The sequence below is a fragment of the Sparus aurata genome, chromosome 3, assembly GCF_900880675.1.
Source record: "Sparus aurata chromosome 3, fSpaAur1.1, whole genome shotgun sequence".
In the NCBI taxonomy this organism is placed as follows: Eukaryota; Metazoa; Chordata; class Actinopteri; order Spariformes; family Sparidae; genus Sparus; species Sparus aurata.
Genome location: NC_044189.1, coordinates 18,532,390 through 18,550,408, shown reverse-complemented (window position 1 = coordinate 18,550,408; position 18,019 = coordinate 18,532,390). Strand labels below are relative to the sequence as shown.

The 18,019-nt window shown below is 41.9% G+C and overlaps 1 protein-coding gene across 7 annotated transcripts in view; it reads left to right on the top strand.

Annotated features, from left to right (window-relative positions):
- The window catches only part of phf14 (PHD finger protein 14), a 140,610-nt gene that overhangs the window by 44,730 nt on the left and 77,861 nt on the right, over positions 1 to 18,019 (top strand). For all 7 annotated transcript variants that reach the window (XM_030412968.1, XM_030412965.1, XM_030412966.1 and 4 more), the window contains exons 11-13: positions 4,450 to 4,545; positions 12,320 to 12,426; positions 12,678 to 12,809. In XM_030412968.1, the coding sequence (XP_030268828.1) occupies positions 4,450 to 4,545; positions 12,320 to 12,426; positions 12,678 to 12,809 (335 nt within the window). The remainder of the gene's footprint in view (positions 1 to 4,449; positions 4,546 to 12,319; positions 12,427 to 12,677; positions 12,810 to 18,019) is intronic.

Sequence of the window (18,019 nt, the reverse complement as noted above, 5' to 3'; positions counted from 1 at the left end):
TACTATCACAATATTTTGCCCACGATAATGATAATATCACAATACAGCGATTCTGCGATAATCGATATATTGCAAGAAATTTCATCCACGATACATCACGATATCTGTGTCACTGAAGAAATTCAGAATCTATTGACTGCACTGAATCCATTTCACAGGAATAACAAAACATCGTCAATCAATTTCACATGAATGACAGCCAAGTAAAACAAAGTGTATACTGCACAGTGAGCATGATGTTACATACTCCGATGCAGTGGATGGTGGTGTGGTTTTTAATATGGCGGTAAAACCAACAAAGAAGAGGCGAAGACTATTTAATGCAGTTGGCTTGACCATAACTTCCTCTGCAAAGAAGACAGTTGGCCTTATCGTTGAGATCAAGCCCCCACAAAGAGCGCCAGGTTGAAACCGTCTATAAAAGGGTTATGAAAGCCTCACAACACTTGCAAAATGACCTGATTTACTGTGCATGCTCAATGGCACCCCAGCTGGACAGCCACCGCCAAAATTAAACTCTGATTCTGTGGGAAACACTGCAGTATGTTAAGAGTGAGGCCTATGGAGACAGAGAAGCAGTAGTCTGTAAATATATCACATCTCTTGCAGTGTTAATATTATGTGTAGTTGTGTTGACCTTTGCACCATGTTCTGGTGGTGTCTGCAGTGGTGGCAAATAATGTAGTGAGAGAATGTGTTTTTCAGATGAAAGAAAATCAATGTATGAATTTCAAGTGGTATGTCGTATTGTCTTACTTTGTTTTTTTACCATTAGGTGGCCATCCTACCTTATTTTCTTATGGACAGTGTTCAGCCTGGCACATACAACTATGTCATCACAATAGATAAGGCCTCACTTGGCTATGTGATAAAAACTGAAACCTGTGCTTGGTTTTCTCCCATCTCTCCTCAAACATGTGACTTCTGTGAAGAGGCTGCCACTCTATCTGTCACGATGAGGAAGGGAACACAGCGGCAGAGTAAAAGCCACAAGAGTTAATGTTGCGTTCAGTCTTGTGCCGCGTATGTTAAACATTATTAATGGAGTGTGTGTTGCTAATTGCACTGCATGAGTTGTTCTCACATGGCTTTGGCCTTGGAGAAAATGGCAGTGGGTGAATGCTATTACAAGTCTTTCTTTGACGGATAAGTAGTAGTCATTACACAAGGCTCAACTCTCGCAAATCATAATCATCAAAATAATAAAGAATTAATATGAAACAGTGACAGTAAGCGCAGAATCAAACGCTCACCTGCAGCTGTGCACAATGAATCATTTAAATAGCTGGGTTATCATCAGTGATATTTTTAAATTTTGACCTAGAGCTGCATTGATAAATCGATTTAGTTAGTATTGAATTATTTGCCAACTATTTTGATGAATCCGTGTACCCTTCGTTCTTTGGTTTTTCCGTTACAAAACCAAATTAAAATAACAGAAAAACAACTTTGTTTTTCTGTTATTTTGTTTTAAAACCAGAACTGAAAAACGGAAAAACTGAATAACACAAAATCACACATTTTGTAGCTGTTATTCTGTTTTAAAACAAAAAAGGGGAAAGGGAAAACAGAACAACAACGGATTTAAATCGGCATCAATTTTGTTTTTTCCCCTCAACACAAATAAGGAAGTAGAACTGCCAAGATCACCAAGACTTCACTGCAAGTAATGGCTGCACTTCAGCCTTATGCAGATCCAATCTGCGAACTTTTTGAGAGTGGGAAGACACATTCAGAGATAAGAGATGTCCTGCAGCGTGAAGGAGCCTCGCAATGCTCCATAATGAGCATTAGGAGGTTTTGCATGGAACACAACCTTCGCCGTAGAAGTACTGTTTCAGACGCCGATCTGGACACGACTGTGATTACTTCTATAAACGGGGTAGGCTATGTGTGTATGTAGCCTATACTGATAAAATATTGATTGACAGTAGGGCTGGGCGATATGGACTAATAGTCATATCCCGATATATTTAGGCTGAATATCGATATATGATATATATCCCGATATTTTTATGCAAAGTGAGAGCAAATGTTCAGTCAAAGTCAAAGCCAAATATGACATGTGGGTGGGAATTTCGTCATTTTAGGGGCAAGTCCATTTGGCCTTCACTTTTTTTTTTTGTCAGGGGCACAAAGGCCACATGACAGGGCACAAAGGCCACTGAGTAAAATGTGTTGATTTACCTTTCAGACTGTACCATAACATCCTAATTTATAATAAGATGGATAACAATAACATGGATAATGTATTAAAACATTATTTAAATACCAATATCAAGTTAATGTTACATTACAAAAGTTTTTTTTAAATATGGTTAGGTGAGTTTTGTGACACTATACTGAATATTAGTGTTATTGAATATTTCTCCCAAATAGAAATTCCCCAAAATTATGGCAAAGCACATTTAATTCCAAACAAAAAAATTGTAGAATAACCAGCAGGAGACCACTGATGTGTGGAGTGATTTTGGTGACACTACACTCTGAAAAATAGTGAAGATATTGAATATTTTTTGTAGTTTCTCTTTTCAGTGCTGCACTTTGTAGACGGTCCCTGCGCCCTCGTCTCACAGCTGGCTGACCATACAGACCAGAGTTAATGTCCAGACGCTCGTTTTGATTAACATACGGTTGTAGCTCGTTGTCTTCCTTACTACTGTAGGAAAGAGCCGTCAGTTGTGTTTTAACAAGGTTGCACTTATGAGTTATTGATCCGGGAAGTTCGAATCTGAATATATTTCCAACTTTACCGGACTAAATCCTACCACATAAGTCAGTTACGTATCATGTCAAAACCGGCTGCGCTCGCTCGCTGTGCTGTAAGTTTCGTTCTTCTGTTTTGAGACGCTGCTGCTGTTTGAGAGGCTTTCACGTGAGATCATCGTGATGATGAGACTCCACCTGCGCGAACCGCGGACTCACTGAAGTTACTGTGAGTGACTATTGTGCACTCAGGTGGCTGTAATTAAAGGCAAACTCGCTACGCTGACCGGTGCCGTGCGATGATTTTTTTTCACGGGGCATCAAGGCCAAAGTGTGGGGCAACGGCGGCCACCAAAGTGTTTGTTGAAGAGTGCCGGAGTGTCTGTTCCAGCCCCTCCCCTCTCTGTGCATGAAGGAGGAGGGGCGGGGGGAGCAGTGCAGAGAGCTCCGGGGGAGCAGTGCAGAGAGCTCCGGGTCAGCAGCTTGCCCGGAGCAAGGATCACAGCGCAAATGTGAACTATATCGATGTATGCGATATGATCTAATTCCATATCACATTTCAAAAATATATTGATATAAGTTTTATATCGATATATCGCCCAGCCCCTAATTGACAGAAAGAAGGAGAGACGGAGCAGTTCCAACATTTTAAGTGCGCCCTTATTAAAGACTTTTTGCCATAAAGTCTGTAATAAGGGCGCACTTAAAATGTTGGAGTGGCTGGTGCAAGTGCAAGTATGCTACAGGATTGGAGAGAAAATAAAAAAATCTGAAAAAAGATTTTTTTTAAAAAATCGCGAAAATTCCCCCCATGTCAAAATGCAAGTGGTTGGACTATTATAACACACAAACAAATCATCCTTCTGGCGACTTTTTTTGTCAAAAGCGACTACCGACAAATCTAGCGACTTTTACTGGTGTTATTGGAGACTTTTTTGGTGTTTGGAGACTCTGACTTGAAAGCACGTATCACTCTGCAGTTACTGTGCTCAACGAGCAGCGGGTGCTGCCATGAGTCCCTCCACCGTCCAAAAGCACTCACAGGCGGTCAGTCTCTCAGTAGCCTCACGCAGCAGTCCAGCCTGCAGTCAGAGCAGAGAGGAGACACACACCACTCCTCGTCCAGGCTGCAAATGAATCGCGGATGTGCATGGCCACCGCCGCTCCGGCGTACAGAGCGGGGTGTAAATGTACCATATATTACCAAATAATAGCCGGGTTTCAATTAACCGCAGGGTCCCCTTTAAATGCTGGGTGCAGGATAAATAACCGCAGGGGAAACACCCCGACGTCATCATCATGACGTCTACCGTCACGTCTCTTTACGAGTGGCAGCGCAGCTTTCTGTGTGAATTACATGAATTACAATTACTGCGCTGCCGCTCCAAAATCAGAATTTTCCAAATATCACAATTACAAAACAGTAAAAATCTAAAAACTTAATAACAGAAAAACGAAGTTGTTTATCTGTTTTTTTAATTTGGTTTTGAAACGGAAAAACCAAAGAACGAAGGGTACACGGATTTTGATGACAAATTAGTTTGAGTATTTATTTTATAACATTTTTAATTTTACATAATTTTCTAACATTTTATAGGGCAACCAAACAACTAATTGATTAATCAAGAAAATAATATACAGATATATAGACAATGAAAATAGCTGTCAGTTGCAGTATATCTGTGTGATATCTGTAAAAATGTGGTGTCCTTTCCTCATGTTATCTCTTCTCCCATTTCGCAGCTTTGTGAATCTCTGGAGGAGCTACTGAATGTCAATGGAGAGCTGCGAAGTGAAGGCCAGGCCATGTGGACGCTACTGGGGGACATCCTCGGCCAGGTACAAACACCATAATTGCCTCTTCACACACCGTCTCCTCCTTCTTCGCTCCCTTAGCCATCCTGCTTTCCACATGCAGATTAGTTGTTAAGAAAGTCTGTGTAAGACTCTTGTTGATTGATTTCCCTTTTTAGCGTAGCAGTAATTTGTGAAGGCAAGTTATCCGAATTGTGAGTAGCAGCTCATATGGCCAACAGGGGGTGATACTGCAGTCTGTAATAACCCTGCTGTTTACAAAAATCCTTTCATCTTGCACTAACTGATTGACCTGTCATATGCCATGAAGTCAGACCTGACCATGGTGAAGTCAAAGCTGTCTCCCACTTCTAGTTCCTATGGCAACCAATTGCCAAAATGTGCCACTGTGGTTGATGGGTTATTAAAACCTGTGAACTGCAGTATACAGAAATAGACGGAGATCAGTAGTCTTATTGTTGCAGCAAACTCAAACTTGAATTAACACACAAAGTAGGGCCGAAACGATTCATCGAGTTACTCGATTAACTCGATTATAAAAATTCCTCGAGGCAAAAACTCTGCCTCGAAGCCTCGTTAAATTCCTATGACGCACACTATACGCGCAGGGATCTGATTGTTCCACACGGACCGTTGTTCAGGAAGCACACCAGCGCGTCATACATTTTGAATTTAGCTGGCTGGCACATTTTAGCTCTGCGTTTGTAGTGATGTCGTGATGCGGTTTGACTAGATATGACGTTTAGCTTTGATGTTTTTAACCTCTTCAACCCGAGCTGCACATGTTGCATTATACATGCGAGCATGCTAACCATGTAGCAACATATTAATGCAGTACACCAACTTAACGGGAAGAAGCTCGGCTAAAACGCTCATGATAATCATTTTCACCTAATCGAAACTCAATTCCAACACCAAGCGACTAAAGGAGCACATAGAAAAAACACGCTAATGGCGCATGTCCGAAAAATCGGCGTTAGCGATTACACTACTTCATGCTAATGCTACATACAGCATGTCATATGAAAGCTAGGACTCTACAATTTTCAACGGTATACGTCTCATCACTCTGCGCCCAAAACTCACTGAAACAGCCGCCGAAGAAGAGCATAAATAAACATCACTTTATACAGACATGATCATGAATTACGTGCTACATTGGCTGTTTTGTGATTATAAACTCTGTTTGAGTGCATTACACCGCCTCCACCGGCTAATCCAATGTGGCTGTGTCACTTTGAAATGATTCCTGACAGTTCAGGATAAGTTTTGGTTCCAGGAGGACACGTATAATGTGGAGTAGGTAGGACCCTAGTCTTCCCACACAGTGTATTTGCCTCCTTGTGACTGGCGGATTAGTGTGATTATCATGGATTTGGGGACTGAAGACTGAAAAAGTCTTATTTATAATTAATTTATTATTTATTTATTTTATTTATTTATAATTGTTTTATTTACATTTATTCAGGTGGGTAATTTGCAGAAGGTGCAATCCTTTTTTTGTAATGTTGTATGAAGAAAACAAAACCAAGGCCAAATGGCCTTTACTATTTAAGTTTGTATTCACAGTTTTACATGTTATACATGTTTTACAGTAAGTTGATTTAACTGTATTGTTGTTTAATTATTGGCACTGGCACTTAATAAATGGGCTTAGTTTTGGAGCCAAATGTTGGAGTTGGAATGAATACCTCTGTTATTTTGAGGAATGCTTGATCATTTTACAGCCACATAGTTTTCGTTATGCATCATTTGTTTTGGTTGTTTAAAAACGCAAAACAAAAAATTATCCGATTACTCGATTAATCGATCAATAATGTGCTAGATTAATCGATTACAAAAAGAATCGATAGCTGCAGCCCTAACACAAAGTAAGTAGCTGAGGTTAAGTGGACGATATATCTTCAATCTGACTGAAATCATTTTGATTAGAGATTCCAATTCCAACTGTTTACATAGTCCTGGAAACAATATTATTCTTTCTAGTTCAGTGGATTCAAGCCTCTTTCATCTTTTGAACAACTCAAGGTTTCAAGCCTTTGGACCAATGTTCAACAAGTCTTAAATGTGTAAGATCTCGTACGTCACCCAAGGTTACCACAAGGTCAAAATGTGCAGAGAGAATATAGTTATTCCAACCGCAGAGAAACAATCACATCAAGCCTTTATATGGTTAATCCTCAATTCTTCAATTCTTATTACGTGTGTGCTTTCACAATAGCCAATGAGAGATATCCAGGAGGAGTTTATGGTGTTGCCAAGCAACAACGAGCATTTTACTCCTTGAGGCTAAGTTGAGATAAGATATACCATTATTGATCCTCTTTAGGAGAAATTCAGTAGCATTAGTTAGTAGAGGTGTCACGATCTTGATTTTAAGTCGGATACTGATTGAAATGATGTCACGATCTTGACCATCGAAATCCAATGTGGTTAATAGAGGATTTAGCCAAGCATAGACATATATACGTAGACGCCTTATTGACTGTGTTAGCCCATTGCCACAGTACATTATTGCGTCAAATCCAAGTAGAGTCAATGCGGTGTCTACATGTATATGTCTATGGGTGTAATCCAAGAAGATGGCAGCCAGCCTGTTAGGAAAGACTGCAACAGCAAAAGAGTTCAGTGTGTTTGTTGGGGAAACAATCCAAGTTATTCGCACCGCCACTAAGAACCGGAAGAGAAGCCAAAAAATGTGATGCTTCCAAGCAGTCCAGTCACATCCCCTGCGGCCCGCGTCACTGTGACGTGTAATAACATTTTTTGGGAGGTCTGTGCGTCAGGCTATGACGTGGGTACGGTGCCGTTACAGCAATTAACCACATTGCATTCTTTGTTTGAGAAAGAACGTTAATAGTTAGAAACTCTGTCCGGAGCAGCGCTTTAGTCTTCTTTCTCCATCATGTTTACAAAGCTGCTGGTAGAGGGGCCTCATGGAGTGCGATCAATCTGCAGGGTTTTTTAAAACCAAGCAGAATAATCATGTTACTTTTTCTATAATTAATTGAAATTATTGCGTTACAATGAAAGCCCTAGTTTTATGCATAAAAGTAGCAGCTAAACCTATAAAAAGACTTATTAAAAGTGTGGCCCTTGCGAGAATGAGCCGTGTAGATAAATGGTCAAATGATATTAATGTGGTGGCGAGGCAGCAGAATGGACAGGGATTAGAAAGAAAACTGGCAGTGAGTCTGCAATGACCACCATAAATCACCTAATTATGAACACGAGCGGCTTAAGTAGCAACATCAGTCACAGCACTGCATGCTTTTGTGTCATCTATCTGCCACATTTTCATCTCCTATTTGTCATCCTGCCTGTGCATTTGCAGAAATTATTGATGTCCCCAACTGGGACTCTCATCTCTCTTCCAGTACACAGTCAGTGCTTTTGTTCCTGATGCTCCTTGAAATTTAGCACTCCTGGCAACTTCACAAGAAAGCACTCAGAAGACGTATCCCACCAGCTTCAATAAAACTGCATCAGGCTGTAATAGCTATGAGGTGCTAAAACAGTGAGAAGTGCTACAGTACAGTCCAGTTTAGTGTTGATCAACAGGAAATTCCATCTAGACCTGCAACCTGATATTTTGAGGTCCAGAAAAAGAACTGAAGGGAGCTGAAAGGAATAGATACCAATGTGTGAATGAAGTTGAATCTGAGTGACATCAGTACCCGAGTTTATAATTCAAATCAGAAGATCATGTAGTAATGAAAAAGAATAAAACAACTCCAAACTCACATAGGGTGTCAGGTAACAGTTATTGTTTATGACTAAACAACAAAGTGTGTTGCCTATGTAGTTGTAAGCCTTAGCCCTTTGAGGTTTGAGTTGTCAAAACTGTTGTTCAGAAGAGGATGATGTTTGTTGAAAACTTGAAAGGTTTTACATGTGTACTTAAAGTGGAAAATTTAAGCCTCCAGTGTGCATACACTGAGAATGTACTTAACAGTGAAGTATAGGAAACATCTTGTATCCAGCAGTTAAACTCTTCATATTCATAAATTGGACTGGATTGAAAGAGGAGTAGTAGATGCCCTTCAAAAGTATTTAAATGTTGAAATTATACCTTAGTGAGGAAAAAACTATTGGTATGTATATCATAATACATGTTGGAAGGGGATCTTTAATAATAAGACAGCAACGCCACAGTCTGTTCTGCACAGCACTGTTCTGCTGGATTGAATTCCCAACCAATGTCAGGACAGCAGAATCACTCGCCATCTTCTGCAAAAGACTCGAGACTCTATCACTCTATATATGCGGTGATATGTTGTGGTTTCATCCTTGTGACAAAAATACTTATTGTAAATTGCTTTTGACAAAAGCGTCTGCTAAATGCCTTAAATGTAAATGTAAAGACAAAAAAAAAAAATCAGACTTGGTCAAGACCAAAGACTGTATAAGTTCAATAGTATGAGAAGAAAGACAAAAAACAAACTTCAGCACTACAGCTCTACTTGGCTATGTACATATTTTAAGAGTGGCTTCCATTCTTGCTGCTGGCCACATGTATCCTCAGGAGGTAATGGAGATTTAAGCAGTACACAATCTGATATTAGATCAGACAGCTTCAGATAGAAGAGGCTTTAGGGCCCAGAGATGGGTGGATTAGTTTTAGAGCTGAAGTACACAACTTGCTCTTGCAGACAAGGCTTTATATTCATTATTTTACTGTATTGGTGAAATGCTCTCAGCAACAGTAAGTGCCCAGTTTGCTGTTGCACTGTAATGTTATGATGAGTTTTCCCAGAGGACAGAACAGCTTAAAGCTTGTCTTGTGTACCTGTTTCTGCTATTTATAATCTCTACTTTTAAACTTCTTCATCTGTCTGATAAAGCATGTTAACAATGTTGATACTGCTCCATATCAGCAGTAAAGATGCTTCCTTGTGGTGGGACCTGCAGTCCAGGTTGAGGAGATAGCCCCATGTGCTCTGGTCACCCCATACCTCCATCTATCAGGCCTCCCTGCAGGGACGCTCCCTTGGTGCTGCCGGCAGAGCAAGCCTGCCCAGATTAGAACTTCCTCAGGGAAAACCTTGTCTGTTAAGTGACAGACTTGGTCCGTACGAGATAAGTTTTCTAATTAACCTGTGTGGCAGCAATGCACCTGAGATGCTGGGGCAAATAGACTGGCTGCTGCAGTCTGCTGCTTCTTTTCACCTGCCACGTTCAATAGCTTTCCTTCGTCTTTCCTCACAACTCCACTGTGAAGGAACTTTTACAGCTCCCCTTTGGCTGACACTTAATTTGGATAGTCTAAACTCTAAAACACAAAGCAGGTGTTCAATAAAGTGTCACGGGTTGTTAAGTCTAACAACTCCAGCCTACAATTGCACTTTTCTCTCTGAGGTGCCCTGGTCATGGTGGACCTGGATGAATTTGCCCAGAGACAAAATATTGAACTGGGATGCATAATAGATGATTGACAGATTACTCTTTTAACAACATGTTCTCTTCATAAACCTGATTGTATGAACAATTTACTTTCTTTACTAACATTGGTCTGTACTTTACAAACTAAAATGTTTTTCCTAAACTATCCACCAAAATGAGTTTGGCATCATGAAGCAAATATTATTATGCAATAAAAGATGGCAGAACCACATGTTGTTGTATCTTTGGCACCAAGTTTAACGCTAAGGTTATATTAGATTTGTTCTGGAAGTATTTTCTTATCATCCTGACAGCAATCAATGAAGCAAAATGCTCTGACAAATAACATTTAAAAATTAATGACCTACCTGACCTACCCAAGTACCAGCCTGCCTTGCACACACTCTGAGGGCTCCATCTTAACGATCTGAAACACAAGGAGCTTTGTGGGTGGATCTTAGGCGCTAATGCTATTATGCCGGCGGGATAAATGACTCTTGCGCCCAACGCAAATCTAAAATGGGTTGGTCTGAAATGGCTACATTAGTCATAGGTGTGGTTTGGGCGTAACGTGCAATGAACCAATCAGAGCGTCATCTCACATTCCCTTTAAAAGCAGGCGCGCTTGTTCCATGGCGGATTGCTATTATAATGGCGAATTTGCCAGGCGCACGCCAGGAGCGGTTCACAGCCGAGGAGACCGACGTTCTCGTCAGGGCTGTAAAAGACCGAGAAGTGGCATTGTATGGGGATGGGAGAAATCCATCCAAATTAGCTTTGGTTAAACGGGCGAGGGAGGAAATTGCCACAATTGTTTCTAAGGCTGGCATCCCCATGACATCGCACCGGGCCTCGGGAGCAGCGCGCACGGGCCGAGCAGCGCGCAACGGCCAGCTGATGACGGAGCAGCGCAAACACCAAGGTGCAGAGGATCCAGACCCACTACACGCCGTGGCAGCATTATCAGACCGGACCGCACTGTCCGGGATGCGGCAAGGTATTAACGCCCATCTTGACCAGGTTGCGATGTTGCTGCGGCCTCTCAGGCGCATCGCCTCAAGTCTCCAAACGCACCACCTGCTCCTGTTGTGCCCCTTCCTCCATCCTCCCCCTCCCCAGACTCCATCTCCGTCCACCCGCTCCACTAGGAGCACATCGCGCATTGCCACTCCCGGACGCTCACGGCTACGGCGGGCGCGTCGCATATCAGAGGGAAACAGAATTAGTTCTTCTGTTTAAATCTTTTAAACTTTTTTTGTATGGTTTGCAAAAACAGGAACTGCTTCCTTGTAGATGAGAGAAGCAAAGTGTATGCACGTCGAGCACACACTACATTATGGCCAAGCATGCACCCTTAAAATAGCATCTGAATAAGCGCCACTGACTTTAGACTAGGTTTTTCCTGGTCTGTTGCAGAATTGTTTTCTGAAACAGCAAAATAGCACCAGTGAACGTTTGCGCCGGAACACGCCTCCTCTTTTCGCTGAACCGCCCGGGGAGCGCAAATTCATTCCCTAATTGGAGGACGTGCGTCTGTGGAGGGAAAATTCCAATGTGCGCCGAATGCAAAATAGGAATTACACAAGCGCCAGTGTACAGTCAATTGCGCTTAGTGCAAGATAGAGCCCTGAGTGTACGTCCATAAACTCTACCCTTGCACTCATTACAGCTTCTGAGTCAGCTTTTTAGTAGTTGGCTAACAAAGTTGCACAAAGCACACAGCCCCCGAGCCCAATAAAAGAGTGCTTGGGAAGCAACACACTCCTTTAGCAGGTAACATAAGCACAAAGCACACACCTTGTCAGTAAGGTGCAATCATTGCCCTGGGTCACCTTTCTGGACAGAGGCATGTATGTGATGGCTGTTATGCTTTTGATTGATTTGATTGATACTTATGATTGTGGTATTTAACACAGTCTTTTATTTATGTATTTATTTGACTATAAAAGCTGAGAGAGCTTGTTGTATAGTGAACTAGTAAACACATGTCTCCAAGATGCCCAGCGAGAGCTGTGGGGCAGTCCGTGTCGGTGTAGTCAGGCTCTGGAGGAATTCCTGAAGAGGGAGGGTGTGGGATTTTGCTTTTGGGATATTATTCATAAAATTTGATATATGCAAGCAAAAAAAATGTATAACAATAACAAATGCAAAATCTCTTATCTTATATTAGCTTGGTACTCCTGACGTTTGAGCATATAAAAAGGACAGTGGGATGTCAAATACTATGATTGTTTTTGTGTTTTTTTTAAATGCTACAATGTTAAACATTAGTATCATTTTAGTTCCTTGTTATCAACTTTGTTCTGACTTCCTTCTTAAAGATTCACCAATTTCATTGTTGACCTACTCGTGTATCAAAGAAATGCTACTGTTCATAGCTGGAAAACAAAAACATTTGTGGACCTTGTTTTGGCAGAAACTAAACACCCCAGCTGTTCTGAAAGCCCCAAAAGAGAGGAAACCCAGCAAGAAGGAGGGAGGAACCCCAGGGAAGTCATCCAGCCTGCCAGCAATCCTCTACAGGTAAACACACAGTGTCTGCGGGAGAAGAATAGGGTGATATTGAAACTAGGGTGCATTTGTTTTAAATATCATCAAATGCTGGAGGCAGAAAGAGTGTGCCTTACTTGCATGTGTCCATCATTATTTGGGGTTGAGTGTTTGAATTCATCTGTCACACAGTTGTGTTCCAGTGTTTTTACATTGACAAATCATTACTACAAATAACAATAACCAGCCTTTTCTCACACATAATGTCGCATATTTTCCTGCAGCTGTGGCATCTGTAAGAAAAACCAGGACCAACATCTGCTGGTGTTGTGTGACACTTGCAAGCTTTACTATCACCTGGGCTGCCTGGAGCCACCATTAACACGCATGCCCAAGAAGACCAAGAACAGCTATTGGTGAGAGACATGGAAATGTGAGGGGGGTGGGGAGGAGATGGAAATACGGTATACAGACACATAAGAGAATTTTACTTGAGGCACAGGACCTTAACGCTTTCCACCAAACACCATGTAGAATTAATAAATGTCTGTAGCTGAGAAGTAACTACACAGTTTAAATGGTGTAAGGCCACAGAATAACTGAACTTGAAGAAAATGGACACAAACCCAGAATGCTGGAGCGCATTATCCAAAGTTACACAGTTCAAGATTCCACAGATGGCACACCTACGTATTAGTGTGCTGCTCTGTAAGTCCTAACTGTCTGCTGGCTGCTGAAGCTCCACTGTACATGCCTCTTTGCTTCATAACATGATTCAACATAACAGTAAATACAGTGCAGAGAATATATGAGGAACAACACAGAGTTGGGGCCACAGTATGTTGTCTTTATTTAACAAGATGACGGAAACATCGGTGCAGAAAATAATCAGGTGCAGAAAAAATGATTTATGTAAAAGAAAACTGATGCCTTTATTTCTGAAGGTATAACAAGTTCACGCATTGGCCATACCATATTAAAACAGGTCCATGCTCCTATCATAAAATATGAGGACTGCATTTCTACATATGTCATTACACCAAAATTGGGATGCTATTATTGGCTATTTTTATTGTTGTTATCTTATTTCCTTGATAAATCAATTAGTTGTTGATTAGTAGTTGTGATCTGTGATCTATATAAGACATCTCTCTATAAAAGCAAGGAATCGCTGTCTGTCTGTGTGTGTGTGTGTTCCTCAAATATCTCTGCGGATCAGGATCAGACTGAGACTTACAACATGGCTGCTGCTTGGTTTAAGGGTGTGCAACGTTGCATTTGTTTGGACTGCAATAATACCGTTAATAAATTATTTCATAAATGCTTTACGAATTCCGCTTGCATTGTCAACCGTAGCCACCATAGCCACGTGCGCACCAGAGCCAATCACTGCAGAGCCCGACTCCACGACACACTTTAAGAAACAAGCGGATTTATACCTGCAGCGGCGCGACCTGGACCGGGATTTTGCCGGCGGTTCCGTTCCGTTCTGTGCATCTAAACTGACTGTTGTGGATTAATGAGACTAAACGAGTCCGGACCGAGTCTGTTCGGGTCTAAGGAGTTCCGGATACGCAAGGACAACAAACTGGAATAGGAATCTGTGGATGTTCGTGTGTAGCTAACGTTAGCTGCTAGCCCACACCCACGGCTAGCCCACACCCACTGCACGTCCAAAACCGGACTTACGGTAAATAATGTCCGCCACGCTTTTTTGTGAACATTGCCGTCACGTTTGCGTTGTGTCTGGTGCGGGAAGAAACGGTTAAAACGGGCTTTTGTCACGAAAGTGTCCGCAATAGAGATCGCGAGTTTTGAGAGTTGAGAGATTTGTGACATATTAGTCCAGGCAAAGTTACTAATTTTGGAGCCAAAAATAGAACTAATTGTAATAGAATTTTTTTCAGCTTAGATAATTTCTATGAGGTGTCCAGAACAACATACTAAAAGTCCTAAGAAATCCTAGTTGAGGAAATATGTTAAATTCTCATCAATCCAAGATGTGTGATAATAAGGCCAGGCAAGAATACACCCCAATGGGACTGTTTTTTTCCTTTGCTCCTATCTAAATGAAACTTTATACAATGAAAGTACCCATGAAAAGTAACATTTTTTGTATTACAAGTTTCTTTGAAAATGAATTTTAATATGCAAAGAGCTATACAGGCTAATCGAATGTAGGCTACCCAAAATAGACCACATAGACTTAATTTTTTCCTTTACTTCTACCACAATAAATCTCTACACATTGAAAGTCTACATGAAAAGTAAAACATTTTGTATAATGGGCCAAGAAGCCATTAAGTCACATGTAGAAAAAACAAGGGCCAAATAACTAACACATTCATGTCCATTCAGTAAGGTAACCTATGCATAAACACGATAAATTTGAAGTCACTTGCCACACTTACCTGGGTCACTTGCCACAAAAAGACTTATATTGACCTTAAGAATTGATTGCACAATCTTGCCTCCAGTTGCTTTCTAAATTCTTTTTTTTTTTTGTGAACAAGCCTTAGCTAATGACATTCCACCACAGATAACATCAGAAGAAATTCAGAATAGCCATCTTAGTCAATAGTAACGTGGTGAGATTACATTTTTATGGAGTCAGAACAGTCCCAAAATGGATAAATGCACACAGAAAGGAATAAAAATAAGATTTGTACACATATTTGTGATGCGCACACAAATATTTCTTGTTTTAAATATGTGCAATAAAAATTCACAAATGTACAAATTGTCAGTTATTTGCAATTTTCATCAAATACATATTTGGAAGTTGTTGCATTGATATATGAATTGTCAAACGCGCATTTGTCTCAGTGCTTTTAATTTGTAAACCTCCCTGTATTTGTGTGCGGATTTTTGAGACTCATCTAGCACAACTCCGATTCACAAATGCGTTTTTTCTACAAGGGGGTCTTCTGCAGCCAATCAGATGTCTCACTCCTTTACAGCCAATCACATGAGTGCCTCCCCACGAGGGGTTTTAACTGATGTCATTACAGCACGCAACGGATCTAGAGTCGAGCCTGTGGGGGCTGCAATGACAGATAACTACTTCAGCCAGCGGCGTTCTGTGTCCGGTTGCCTTGCAACTGCATGACTAGCCTCTTTCACACTGCCGTTTGCATGCGGGGATCCTGCGCCTATTCTCCGCACCCTCCTCTGTGTGAAAGTTTCAGATGCAGAGAGGGGGGAAATTTCGCTCCGGCGCTGATCCGCCTCTGGAGGTAGTATCAGGGCCGCATTATTGGTGAGCCATCCCAGTGTAAACGGATAATCCGGAGGCGCGGAGTGGGGGCTGTCGTGCAGTCTGATAACTGCACAGGTCCTTCACTCAACTAAATACAGATAGAGATGGGATTTATGGCTCTTTGAGGGGAGCCGGATCTTGGTGAGCCGTTCCTTTCAAAGAGCCGTTCAAAAAACTGGCTCATTTGACAGATTTTTAAATTTATTAAGTTTTAAGAAGCCAGCCTGGTGGTAACTCATTTTATCTTGGAAATAGTCACTGGGAGGTATGATGGGGTGAGATTTGGAACAAAACTGTCCTCCTCCTAATTAAGACCGCTGCAGCTGCTCTGCTCTGCTCTCCAAGGCAGGGCAGTCACGTGTTTCAGTTTTTTTTTTGGGGGGGGTTTGCGCAAAGGCAGCGTGCACAACTCAGGTGGCGTCATGCTACATTTGCATATCTAATAGGCACCGTGCAGCTGGGCTGCGCTCCTCCCCATGTAACTTCTCTGTCCCACTCAGGGAGAGGAGCAAAGGAGGAGCACACAGTGATAAAAAAAAAAAAAAAGAACGGCTCCCAGCTGCGACTCGGATCCCATCGTTCATGTTAACGAGCCGTTCAATAGAATCGGTTCGTTCGTGAACGTCACAACACTAAATACAGATAAATGCCCCACAAAGCAACGTTACAGGACCGAACAAAAGCAACGTAGTAACTGTAACTGTCTTTGGCAACTACGTATATGAGGAAAACAAATACCACAGCTGTACGTGGAGGAGCGTCTGTCCTCCTGTCTGTCCTCCCGACTCTTCCTCACATATCTGCTCAAAAAAACAAATAAAAAAACTTTAACTCACCGAGTGTTTGTGATGAAAATAAATCATTGCGACCGTCAGCTCTCCGGACCGAGACTTCAGGGAACTTTCCCCCAGAAAACAGCCTCCGTCCCCGCGAGTGACCGAGTCAGACAGCGTCCAGTTTACTGATGATTATGTATAATTATGTAATTTAGCGCAAAAAACTTAACTCGGTCACTTTCCAGGTGGAGGTTTAAATTAACGGGGGAACACCTGGGGAGACACCGACGTCATCAACATGACGTGTACCGTGTACCGTCACGCCTCTTTAGGAGCCGCAGCGCCGGCTTTCTGTGTGAATTACACACATGAAGGCTGAGATGCTTCGCTCTGTGTGAATCACCATCGGCGGAGAATTGGCAAACCACCGCTCCGGAGATAATGCAGAGACGCTGTGTAAAAAGGGCTACTGACTGCTGCCGCTGAGCTAGCCCTAAACAACTAGCGTTATATCATAAATGCTAAATTGTTTTTCAAATGAGCTCAGGTACAACATGTGCCGTTGTTGGTTGCCACAACAATTCATGAAAATTGAAAGTTTTTTTAGAAACGTCTTGTGTAGAACATCAACCACTTAGACGAACTTGTCCATGTCCATGCCCTGCGACCTACACGCCATGCTGAGGAAGGAGGAATGGAGACTAGCGTGGCTCGCGGCTTTGACACTAAAATAAATATTTGGGTTTATGAATATCTTCCACAGAATAGCTGATGCGTGACTTCCCTAACCCGGCAATGCACGAGCAGCCGCCTGTCTTCACGACTTCACTTTCCTTCAGCATTATCCACGCTGTTTGTTGAGCTTGATTGACCCTGTGGCTGGGATCCACTGCTGCCTTCCTTCAGAAATATAAACTTGCTGTGTTTCTTCAACAGTACTTTCCCTATTTTGTTACTGTGCAAGTAGTTGTATGCTTCTGTGCTTTTGTAACTACGTAATTCTCCGCCGTCAACACCTTCAGAAAATATAAGATAATTAACTGTGTCGATGTAGCTAATGTCGGGCCACTGCTTTATGTCATCTGCCCACTCCGTGAGAACTGACGGGTGAGGCACTGTGAGCACTGTCCCCACGACTTTTTAAAACATCCATACTGTGTATCCACCTCCACCTCATTTTGTCGCTTTCTTTGTGTTTAAAAGCCGGTTTTTAGAGCGAGCATGACGGCTACGCTAGCGTAAACACAGAGTTCAACCACTTCAACCGGAAGAGTCTATGCTCTAGATCCATATCATCCTAGATCCGTTGCGTGCTGTAATGACAACCCCTCGTGGAGAGGCACACATGTGATTGGCTGTAAAGAAGTGAGACATCTGATTGGCTGCAGACGACCCCCTTGTAGAAAAAACGCATTTGTGAATCGGAGTCGTGCTAGATGAGTCTCAAAAATCCGCACACAAATGCAGGGAGGTTTAAAAATTACAAGCATTGAGACAAATGCGCGTTTGACAATTCATATATCAATGTAACAACTTCCAAATATGTATTTGATGAAAATTGCAAATAACTGACGATTTGTACATTTGTGAA